Here is a 12,437-nt window from a genome sequence, read left to right on the forward strand (position 1 = left end):
CAACCTTGATAATTCTGTGATTCTATGGGCTGTATGTGCAGCCTTTATTCCATTGATTTAGGTTCAAAGTTGCCTAACATACGGAGACTTCCTCTTAACTGTTTGGCAGAAGATCTTGTCAAAACATTGAGATGTTAGTCATATTTTAAAAAATAGCTTATCTAGCCCATGGCTGTTACTGTAAGATACTAACACTAGCAGCAGAACTTCTGAAATGGCAGAAAGCTCCCAGGCCTGCTATTTTTGCCATATGTTATATGCTTGTATTCTGGTCTTACTTTTTGAATATATGTATTCTAGCTCAGTAACAAGGTGGTAGAAATCAGACTTACATGTAAAGAGAAGAATTTTTTCTAGTTTATTACCAAAGCACAGATTTAAAATACAGTTCTCTAGAAATCTTTAAAATGAAAATTATTTTTATAACAGTTGAGTTTCAGTTGATTACTTGAAATTAGGCCATTACATAAATGTTTTATAGACTGCACACACTTACATTTGGCTTACCCAATAATAAATAATTCCTTTTCTTTTGAACACATCTGTTGCTTACTTTGTGTTATTTAGTTGGTATGTCAAATTTTGCTCCCAATCAGAAAACAGAGTTTGAGCAGAAGATGAATGCTTCTTCTAATCTTCACCTGCTGTGTTTTTCTGAATTTTCTCTGCAGATGAACAGGGCATTATTAATGCTGCTGTGGAAGATGGTGGTTTAGTTAAAGAATTTAAAATCGTGACCTGTGAAAAGTGTAGGAAGGTGAGGAAAGATATGAGAATGTGTTTGTGCTTTTCTTCTTTGTTGTTAGGGTTTTTCAATAATTGAAGATTATAAAAATGACCAAGCAATCAAAGGTAAGGGTTTCAAAAGCTTGAGTGAGTAATTGTCCTTACATAAATATTTAAACTGAGCAATCCTGATCTAATAAAAACAGTATTGGTTACTTATGTTGTCAGTGTACTTCGGAGAGTGTTCCCCTCAGCTCCCAAAAAAACCCTCAAGGAAATGCAGTTCATAGTGACAGATCATTCAACTTGATCCTTTTAACAGAAAAATAAGGTGCTCTCAAATTCTTTGCCATGTGTTCTGTTAGTGTAGCTGTTGGGTTTTGGGCTTTTTTTTTGTTTGGGTTGTTTTATTTTGTTTTTTTTTTACTATGGGAATCTGGTTAGTTCTGTGTCTTCCTGGATCCAATTCCATAATTCTGGAGATATGCTGAAAGGCACTGAGCAGGGAACTGTATGATCTGTGCTGTATGCACAATCCTTTGATATTCGACACACTTGCTTTTGATAATGACTCTTATTATGGAGCCTAGGAAAGCTTTGAAGTTAGTTCTGCTTTTTAGTTATTGGTAATTGTATTCTTGTCTCCATAACACTTTTGTTTGTACACTTCTAAGTTTATTAATTGCAATGAATAGTGGATTTGTGACATTCTGTTTTTGCAAGCAGAAAAAATTAACTACCTCTTGTCAAATGTTTTCTTTACTTTTCATTGCTGCTAAGTTTAATTACAGTGGTTGCCTAATTTGTTTTTTTCACAGCACAGTGAATCTTTGAAACAGGAAGGAAATAAGAAATTCTCTCAAGGGAAATTTGATGCTGCTATACTGTCGTATTCTGAAGCCATAAAGGTTTGGTAAGAGCTAAAGTAGTTTACTAGATGACATTTACTGTATTATATGTATTTAGCTTATTTATCCTGATAGTCTTGCATGAGCCACTCTACTTAATAGCTAACTAAAAAAAGGCAAGGAACATGTTTTTTGCTCTATTTTATTTGTTGTTATTAGTGTTTGCACTTCTACTGCCTCAAAAGTCCTTTCAGGATTTAAAATAGATCTAAACCAAAAGAAATTAGTTATTTGGTGTGGACAGCCAATCTTGCTATTATCCCTTGTAAATATTCTTCTGGAAGAACAATATGATCAATTGTTGCAAATATATTTCATCTTGGCTATGATGCAGAACTAGTGAACAAGAACAAATATTTATTTTTATGTGTCTTCTTTTGGCAACTGTATGCCTCAGACTTAATTTCCTTCTGGAAGAAATTAAACAAGAGTCTTTTCTGAGCTCTCCAAAGGGGCAAGGGAGAGCTTAAATGAGAAACTTTGTCCTATACATATATTTACCTTTTTCTAGTAGTCTGCATGTAATGTGAACTAGCTACGGAGCACTGGTGTGATCATGTTGAAGTTATGAAAATGCTGCTTTTACAAGTTCTGGTGTTCATGAAATATGGTGAAGTTCACGAAGTCCTGCTTTTCATAAAAAAAATTGATTGAGCAAACTTACTTTTTCATTTTGCTGATGTCTTGCTTCAGATTTTATGTCACATAGTATGCATTTCAATCACAAGTTCAAGCTGATTTTAGGCTCCTTGAAAAGGTGTGTAGACTTCTGATCAAGTGACAGTATTTGAAATGATGGAGTAGGCTAAGGAGGTTTTACTCAGGATAGATGATGACGGGGAGGGAGGAGCAGAATTCAGTAAAGAGCAAAGTAAATCTCTTAACTTGTAAAAAGCAAAGGAAGTCTTGCGTTTTCCAGGGGCTGTGGAGCTGAGTTGTTACAGCTATTTGATAAAAATTGTTCATTGTCCTTAAGACCTTGCTGAAGGTAAAGGATAGTTCAGAAATGTCTAGCAGCTAGGGTTATCCTCCTTCATCTGCTCTGTGCACTGTTTCCCTCTTCTTCTCCCAGTGTGATCTGACTTCCATCTGCTTCATCATCACTCTCCTTCCCTAAATAGCTGCATCCTCCCTTGGCTTCCTTCTGAGTGGTTGCTGGATTACATGTACCAGTTCCCCCCTCTCATTCTCCATTAGGTATGTGGGGAGCAATGCTTTAGGTCTAGAACTGTTGCTTAGTCTGTCCATTCATGCAGAGTCTTAAGACTCAGTGATCCAGAAGTTTTCATGAGATGTTTAATTAGGTCTTCAAAGTTAGGAATTCCAGAACAAAATAAAATGGGATGTATGTAACTCTTGAGATGGCACTTCTGTAAAGTTGCATTAGTGGGCCCAAATCTTACAAATTATTACATAATTAATATTCTCAGTGGCTTACCTTGTAAATCAGTAGGACTGCTCAAGGAAGCTTTCATCTAATTGTTGGTGCCAGAGTGCTTGTGGACAGTTACTGTGAAAACATATTGTAATTTTTTTGTTTCCTCTATAAATAGCATACTTTGCTAACTTTGCATAATTTCTTTTTCAAGTCCTACAAACCACATTCTGTATGGAAACCGAGCTCTTTGTTTAATTCACACAAGGCATTACAAGTAAGTAACACCTTTATAATCTGAAATGTGTTGATCACTGCAGTTAAAAATTGGCAACATACCTAGGAAAACAGTATTTTTAAAATTTAGGAATATAGTAGTTCTGATCTTACTACCTCAGAAAGTGAGTATTAAGAAAAGTGAATAATAATAATTATCAACTAGCAGCATGTAATACAATTTAAAATTTGTATGTTATACAACAGGAAAAAAAATTCATTACTAGTGAATACTGTGGGTTTTTTGTTTTTTTGGTTTTTTGTTTTTTTTTTTGAAGAAGAAGAGATCATGTGGGCATGGGGGTTATTTTCTACCAGCCAGTTATTGTGCTAAAAATCTTGTTTATGGGCAAGATGGTTGTATACCTTTTATGTTTAGCCTACCCAAGAATTTATTGTTAGTATAATTAAAGTCTGAAGGGTTTAATTGCTAGTCCAGATCTAACTGAATTAAAAAGAAACAATAGCAGTGTAGCTAAAATTGGTATCCATATGATTCTTGGTTTATGCCTGTTTTCCTCGTGTTAATGCTCACCCCTCCACCACTTCTCTGGGTACTGAACTGGGTGGGTCCATTGCTGTAGCACTGGGGTTAGAGTGCAGTCAGCATGTGGAGTCTTCCACCTGATCAAAATTGTAATACTGGTTATTCTATAATACCTTGTATGCAAACAGCCAGAGTCCAGCATGTTCTTCATGCTTCAGTTGTTGGGATTTCTGGAGGTTGCTCTCTTAAAGTGCTCAACAATCAATGCTTTCATCTTCAAATCTCTGATTATGATTATGTAACCACACTGGAATATGGTACCTGTCAAAATATTTAGGTTTGTTATTCAGGCTTTTTTATTAAGACTTTGCTTGTAAAGGAGCACTTTGTTAGAATGCAGGTAAGGGATAGGTACATATGCAGAAATGCTGGAAAATCTAGTTGGGAGAGGAAATAAATGTGTGATTGTGAAATAGTTGAGACTCTTTAACTACCATTTTAACCTTGGTATGTTTCAGAAAAAAAATGTCATGCTTTACACACAATGCTTTACACAGGTGAATGAGCTGTTCTTTTATTCACTTTGTATTTCTATAGTGCCTTGTATATCTAATCTGTAGACTTTTCTGAAGTGTAAATAATAAATATTCCCTTTTCCCTCCCTTCTCCAAGGAGAGCCATTGCTGATGGAAAAAGAGCAACTCTTTTGAAGCCTGATTGGCCAAAGGTGAGTTTCATATACATTTAAAATTTGTCTTTTGTCGTGGTATTGTAAACCAACATAATAATCCAGAGCCTTAATTACTGGTTTGACCCAGGTTGATTTGACAGGTTCTCCTCTGTGTTTAGCACTAATGGCAGTAGAAATGAACACAGTGGACTAGGAATTCTGCTTCAGCTAGACAAATACATTGTTTGCTCATATTTTTATATTAAAAATGTTGTTTTGCATGCTTGTAAGTGTTGTTACATGGTGTACTGCATGTGTAAAGACAGAAGAAAACATTTTTACACTGTTGTGCTTAGTTATGTTAATGCTTTAAAAAGAATGTACTTGTCCTCCTTACAATTGAAAAATCCTGATCAATGACCAACATGTATTTCCCAATATTCTTGGCCTAAAGAAGAATAAATAAGAGTTACAAAATTGCAAAGTAGCAGTTGAGATTAGGGGAAAAAGCAAATTTGCTTTTATCAAAATACGGGAGCTAGATCCTAGATTCACTCCCAGTGAATTATTTTTCTGTTTCAGTGGGCTGTATAATGAAAGGCTTTGATTATTTATCAGCTGACCTGAGACAGGTGGAGTAGACAACTTCTGGGAATGTGAAATACTACTTAATATTGTCTAATGCAGCTATTTTGGATGTAAATTGTTTTCTTAGTTATGTGAATGAACTCTCGAAATTCAAACTTTTGTCTATGTAGGGTCACTACCACTTATGCAAGGCACTGTCATTACTGGGGGAGCACAACATGGCTTTGGAGGCTAATGAGAAAGCTCAGAAACTATGCAAGAATGTGCCTAATGGACTTAATGATCTTATTCAACAAAATGATGAATTAAAGAAGGCACTGGAAGAAATGAATGGTAACCTTTTCTGATTTTAAAATCTACCTTGAACATAGCAAAAATCCTTCATTAATAACTTCCCTTTGAATCTATCTAATTCACCTCCTTCCTATATCATTTCCTATAGGCATTCAACAACATAAACAGAAACCAGAGAAGTCACTTCTTGAGAAAAAGTAAGCAACCAACATGTTTGGGTTTTTTTAATTACCAATGATTGGTATAAGATTTAAGTAATACACAGCATAGATATTACTTAAATTTTCTTATTTATCAGTAAACAGAAATAGAAGAAACAAACCTACAAGAACTGCGACCAGAGGGCAGTCTAAGAGTAAAGAGTACTTCTAGGACCTGAATAAGCTATCTTGAGATGTCCTTCTGCGTTAGTTTTTACCCATTTTGGAAATAAGTTACATTTCCATGTTTTTTGTCCTCCCAACTTAAAGTACTTTGCTGTTGAGGAAATTTGGTGCCCCAAAATGACAGTGCAGTGACACGCACTTTTTTGTGTTATATTTACTATGTAAATTTTTCTAGATTAAGCTGACTTGAAGGACTGAATGCTAGCAAATGCATTTTTGCAATGATGAAAGTGCATTCTAATTTGTAGGAACTTGGGTTTGCCACATCTATTCTGTGCTTTTACCTTGCCCAGAGAGAGTAAGAGAAATTCCATATTCACAGATTCAGCTGAGTTAGAAATATGCCATAATAATTTTGATTGTTGTTAGTCTACTTGTAGTGACATGCTTATCTGTCATTCAAAGACCATTACAGTAATCAAATACTAGACAGCTTTTTGTAAACCTGGAACCTCTGAAGGAAGTTGTTTACCTTTTGCTATGCACAAATAAAATGTGGCTGTGGGCAAGATGGATTTTTACAGAAGTAATTAATTACCATTGTTATTTGCTTATTTTAAAAGAAACATGCAGTCCCTGCCCCTTTTATAAATAATTGTGCTGTTCTTTGTTGCATAGCCTTGGACTGTACAATTTGAAGGTATAAAAAAGTGACTGATCAAATCCTTTAAATATGTTTATGCCATTACACTTCTTGTGGGGCAGACTTCTTGTATTTTTCTGTTTTGTTTTGGGTTTTTTCATGATATGTCTATGTTATGTGTCTTAAATATGGAGAAATGGCATCAACATTGGAATAACTAGGGTTCTTTCTTTTTATATACCAGAGACAGCAGATCTTCAGGATCTCATTTAATAACCTCTCAAGAACAAGAAGACAGAAAGAAAACAGAGTCTGATCCTACAGATGATAAATGTCATAAAAACCATGATACTAAGGTAAGTTACACTACTACTGGAATTACAAGACTAACACCGTGTTGATTTTCGTTGTCCTGGAGTGTGTTGTTTAATTATGTGGCTGAAATTTTGCAGCCACAGTGCAATAATTGTGAACTTTCTTGGCTAAGTGCACTTTTCCTGTAATACCTAGCCACCAAATCAGTGTTCAGAACTGTGGATTTGAAAGGAGAATGGGAGGTGATTACTTTAATGAGAAGGTGGAGATTTTATGTTACAAGGAGAAGAGGGGGCTCTTTAGGCTTATTGAAAGTGGGGCTGAATTGATGTCTGATTTAATTGACTGTCCAGTCTTCCATGTCAATGTGCATTCAGATGTGGGCTTTCCTTTGGCTTTAGGAGAGGACTGAGTTTACACATACCGGTGTAATGAAGTTCAGTGAAAGGTGGTTTATCCCAAGTTAATTCATATGCAGGGCTTTTGTTATTCTGGAGCAGTGTTTTGCACTGATACTGTGATGTTAAGGAATTTGCATGGTTATAGACTTCATGCTCTGTTAACAGATTTATTTTGTACGGGGAAAAATGTTGGTTAAAAAGTATGCTTAACTAAATTGTGTTTAAAACTTGGGTTTTGTCATTTTCATGTACCTGTTTGGCTCGTGTGTTTAGAACAAGTGTGGTGTAGAGCTAAAATACAAGATGGACTCAAGTTACTTTAGTAGTCCTGTGTTGTTATTTAGATTCATTCTTTTAAATTGAATGACTGTTTAAAAATGCCAGTGTTCTACTAGATTGTTTCTACGTTTTGGTGAAAAAGATTAAAATAAAAAGTGAAGCTGTCCTGAGGGAGATTGCTTAAAGAACCACTGCTGTAGGCAGCCACAAAAGTTGTTTTACTGAAGTAAGATGTAAAAGTGAGGCTTAACAAATTCAGTGGCAAGATCCAGTCTATTACTCCACTGCTCAGAGAATGTAATAATCATCAAAAGTTACCAATACAAATACCAATGCCCTGTGATACAAGGGTATATGTGATGTTGATCACTTACCAAAGATCTGCAGTCAGTAAGTGTTCTCTCTCCACCTTGTGGAGTAGCCTGGAGAGTGATCCCAAATCAAGGGTAGATCATCGCTGTGCTGTCAGCTACTTGAGAGGGAGAGCTCAAAGATGGTCCACTTAGGCTGTTGGATTCATGCAGTAAAAAGTGGCTGGCTTGGTGTCAAATTACTTGTAATGGAAAAGGTAAGCGTGAGACTCCTTGTACCACAACTTCCTTTGTTCCTTGACCAAATTAATTTTGAAAGAACAATGTGTTATTTGTGTGTTAATCACGATTGATGCTCCTCTTTCCAAGCTCATGCACACCAAAGCTCTCCATGTCAGTCTGTTCCTGAGTGGATTTTCAAAGAACAACTGGAACTAGGGAAATTCATTGCCTGGTGGCAGCTCAGGCCTGTACTTCTTTAGAGCCTGAACCAAACTATTGCTGGGTTGGCCAATGAGTTAAGCACAGACACTTAATTTAGTAAACTTTGTTCATGGTTGATTTTTGTACTTGAAAAATAATTAAGGATACATGTTAATGAAGGATGACCAAAGAAATATGCCAACAAAAGCCTCTAATTCTGACTTCTAGAAGATCATTTCACTGTTGAAAGTGCAATGGTGTACTGTGTTGCTGTGCTTACACCCTGGCTCCACACAGTTCCACACAGCTGCTTGCTCACTCCTCTCAGAAGCATGGGGGAGAAAATCCAGAATGTAAAAGCAAGAAAACTTGCAGGTTGGGATCAGTACAGTTTAACAGGCAAAGCAAAAGCTGCACGCTCAAGCAAAGTAAGACAGAGCTTCATCATGCATAATAGCTTGGTAAGACAGATGCTGCAACCCAGAACTTCCACCCTTTTTGCTTTATTCCCCCAGCTTTTATTGCTGAATGTCTTATCTTATGGGACATCTCTTTGGTCAGCTGGGGTTAGCTGTCCCAGCTGTGCCCCCTCCCAACTTCTCATGCATCTCCAGCCTACTTGCTGTTGGGGCAGCACGCGGAACAGAAAAGGCCTTGAAACAGTGCAAATAGTCCTGAGAAACAGCCAAAACATCCTGTGTAATCAGCACTGTTTTCAGCACAAATACAAAACACAGCACCATAGGACCAAGGATGAGAAAAATTAACTTTACCCCAGCCAAACCCATAACATATGTTTGGGTTTTTTTTTCCCCCCTAAGAACAAAATACACATCTAAAAAAGTGCAAAGGTGTGGGATTTTGTTGGTGCTTATGTTATTTTAGGTGGATTTTCCTAGTGGATGTCAGTGGAATTTCCCAGTTGTTGCTGTCTTACTGTCCAGCATCATGGGGAGCCTGTAAACCATTCCTGTGCATACATTTTTCTGAATGTTTTGCTTTGCACTATGCATGCAGACTGTGCCAGTCCTGCTGTAACAGCATGGAATTAAAAATTTACCAATGAACCTCCAGGTTGCTTACAGACAGTTCTTCTTTCATATTAATTATTAATTTAAAAGAAACTTGTGTTCTTCCTGATGGTCTTTACCATAATTTTTATTACTGTCATGGTTTAACACTGGCCCAGCAATTAAACCGAGTAACAGACGCTATTAGTCTCTCTCTCTCCTCCTTGATAAAGAAAGGAGAGAGAATAAGGGAAAGAGACTTATGGGTTGGAAACTAAACTACACAACTTTAATGAAACAGTAATGATAAGTAGGAAAATTATTAAATATATACAAATATACAGGAAAATGGAAACCACGTTCCTCCCCTCTTCCCCCAATAACTCTCACGTCACCACCAAGGCTGCAGAGCAGCCCTGGGAAAGTCCAGGCTGGATTCCTGGAGTTGGCAGCAGTCGGGAACTGGAGGCAGGAACACACAGATATGGGCTGGCACAGATCAGGAGCACAGGGAGACGAACAGACGGAATCCTCCCAGGATGCTGGGTGAAGGAAGGGAAGCAGGAAGGGCAGGCAGCCGGAAACTGGAAACAGGAAATCTGGCTTGGCCCTCGTGATCCCTCAAATCTATACTAAGTATGACGTATATGGGATGGAATACTCTGTTTGGCCAATTCTGGCATCTATCTTGTCCGTTCCTCCCCAAAGGGAGGCTGCAGGTGTGACCTCTTTACTCCTTCTGGAGGGTAAAAGTTTTCCTCAGAACTGATCAGTGTCCTTGGCTCTGCACACCAGTCTCTAGCAGTAACTATAAACATCAAGTGTTATCAGTCCTAGAAGCAGACACTGTCTGAGAAACTTGCTGTTAATTTCAGCAAGTGCAACTACTTACAAGAGACTTAGCTGAAAGCAAAAGTACAAGACAGAAAATCACCTTTATCCTGGCCCAAACCAGGACAATTACCTAATTAGTAAGTTGTTCTAATTTAGCCTAGGAAGTGTGTTTTAAGTAAGCTCTGTAATACAGAGAACAAGATGATAAATAATGTGACTGCACTAGCAAGGTCAAAGCACTTCAACATGTACATGTGAAAAAGCCCTTTCAGGATTTACAGGAGGGCGGGGCTGCAAAAAGCTGATGATGCGTCACTGGGGAAAGTGAAACTTACGTAAAAAGGCAAAGGAAAGGAAACGAAACACACAAGAAGCACTTAAAGATTTTTTTTACTATCTTATGGAAACTTTCACCTGTTTTTATGCTATGAAAATAGTCATAATTTAAGTCTGTAATTCTGCCTTCCTTCAGGATGCAATAAAAGTTAGCATTGGTCAGACCAATAGGTAATACAAATTTATGTGAATTTGGGGAAAGAAAGTATAAGTGCACAAATACACGTAGATAAATGAACTGGTTTTTCTTTACCTCCTGAATTAATATAATTAATAAATAATTAATAATTAAATAATAAATAATAATTAATTAATAATTAATACATAATTAATATACTGTAGTTTTATTGGGATTTCTTTGTTTAAATGTTAGTGTTTGGGGTTTTTCTTTGTTTAAATTTAGTGATTTTATTTCTTTCTTTAAATCTGTGTAAAACTAAACTAACCTATTTGTTGCTAGGTGCCTGACATCCAGAGGATAGAAAACAAAGGTTGCTCTCAGGACTTTCCACCAAGTGAGTTTGTTTTTCATGTTTTATCTAGTGTGAGTTAGTTCTTTCCTTGCTGTTGCCTTTACTAATAAACAAATGTATTTAGTGTTATTTCAAAACACTAAGCTATTGTCTTTCACTTCTTTTCCTGTTAACATGCAGGTCCTTAGATACATGATACAGCTCCTTAGATACAGAGACACTTCTGTGTTTGTTTTATTTTCTTCATGCTTTTGTACTTTTGTAATGCTACTAAGACATATATAGGATCTAAAAGGATCTACATTTAAGAGAACTGTGGGTAGTTTCAGTATTGATAATTTGTTTGTGATTGCTATGATCCTTAATAAAATACTCCTGCAGTTAGGGAGGAGGCCACAGAGTAATAGAATGGATTTTTAGCTGCAAACTCTAGGAGGTTTAAATTGGTGTAATTGTTTATTTGTTTGTTGTGGGGTTTTGTTTGGGTTTTTTTTTGGTTGTTTTTTTTAAAAGAACAACAAACCCCCCACAACCCATTTATAGAGAGAACTCATACTCCCCAAAAAACTCCCACAGTGGTGGGAGTCACTTTTCTGTGGTGAAAGTGAAGTGCGAGCTGTTCTGATCTTTAAAGTGAAATCTTTTCCTGAATTTTGCTTCAGTTTTTAACACCTGCTGTAACCAAGAAAGCAGAACATACTTCCCCGACACTTAGAAAGTGTTGTTGTTTATAATGTTTGCATAGAATACTGCTGCTGGATCTGGACCAGCTGCCTGCTCACAGTATATTCTGAAGTTGTGACATCAGGATTCTTCTAGTCCTGACCATGCAGCAGTCTGAAGTCCCTGGTGCCCAGCCATGCTGTTTTTTGGAATTCACATACTTAAGTACTTAGCTGCATAGGTCCCAAAGTGCAGAGCACCTCATAATGTGATTTTTAGGAAAACAATAGAGGTATATTACAAAAAACTTTTAAAGTGACCATATGCGAAGTGATCTTTCCTGTTGAAGGAACTTAATGTAGAAAGCAAATTGGGGAGAGGTTTTAGGAAGAGGAATCAAGCTCTGAAAAACAAATCAGTTCTGAGAAACTGTATGTAGGTGGTGTGAAGGAGCAAAAGAGCAGATACATGGAGGCCATAGGGAATTTTGAGTAAGTTTGAAGAAAGTGATAACTAAGTGAATCCAGAAATTTTCCTGAGCAAGAGGGTGTGGTCTGAATAGTAATGCAGTCTGATGACACATTAGAAAACAGAACTTTTTATTGAGGCCCATAGGGTGACCCACCCAATCACTGATAGCAGTCACAAGAGTATAAAACTGGTGCCCTGGCTCCAGTGGACTGTCATGGACATCTGGTGTTCAGGTCACCTGGCAGGAAGACTAAATCACACAGATCCCTTTTGAATGCAGGTAGGAGTTGTGCTGCCCCTTGGCTTCTCCAGTGCTAGTGGGATTTGAGAGAATTGTCCTTAATGTGGTTAATGTGTTGGTCAGGGGCAGGATGCTGGCATTTTGTTTGTGCTGCTGATAGTGGTCAAGGGCAGAGTGCCTGCAATGTGTCTACACTGCTGATGTTGGAGAAGGGGGGATGTTGGAAAGAGAGCTGATTTTTAGTGAGTTTGTGGAGGTAAGAGGGAAAATGACAGGTTTAATATTGGGAAACAGCTGAAAATACTTACAGGCTAAAGAGATCATAAGACTGTGAAATGTTATGCCGAAAGCAGTGATTAAAACATAAACCCTGCTCGTTCCTTTTTT

At 37.1% G+C, this 12,437-nt stretch overlaps 1 protein-coding gene across 1 annotated transcript in view; it reads left to right on the top strand.

Annotated features, from left to right (window-relative positions):
* TTC3 (tetratricopeptide repeat domain 3) overlaps nt 1-12,437 on the top strand; it is a 60,148-nt gene that overhangs the window by 7,744 nt on the left and 39,967 nt on the right. Inside the window, exons 8-15 of the mRNA XM_030460518.1 lie at nt 672-757; nt 1,545-1,639; nt 3,224-3,286; nt 4,445-4,499; nt 5,201-5,363; nt 5,473-5,521; nt 6,538-6,649; nt 10,663-10,717. Coding sequence (XP_030316378.1) covers nt 672-757; nt 1,545-1,639; nt 3,224-3,286; nt 4,445-4,499; nt 5,201-5,363; nt 5,473-5,521; nt 6,538-6,649; nt 10,663-10,717 — 678 coding nt within the window. The remainder of the gene's footprint in view (nt 1-671; nt 758-1,544; nt 1,640-3,223; nt 3,287-4,444; nt 4,500-5,200; nt 5,364-5,472; nt 5,522-6,537; nt 6,650-10,662; nt 10,718-12,437) is intronic.

Source organism: Calypte anna, chromosome 1 (genome assembly GCF_003957555.1).
Source record: "Calypte anna isolate BGI_N300 chromosome 1, bCalAnn1_v1.p, whole genome shotgun sequence".
NCBI lineage: Eukaryota > Metazoa > Chordata > Aves > Apodiformes > Trochilidae > Calypte > Calypte anna.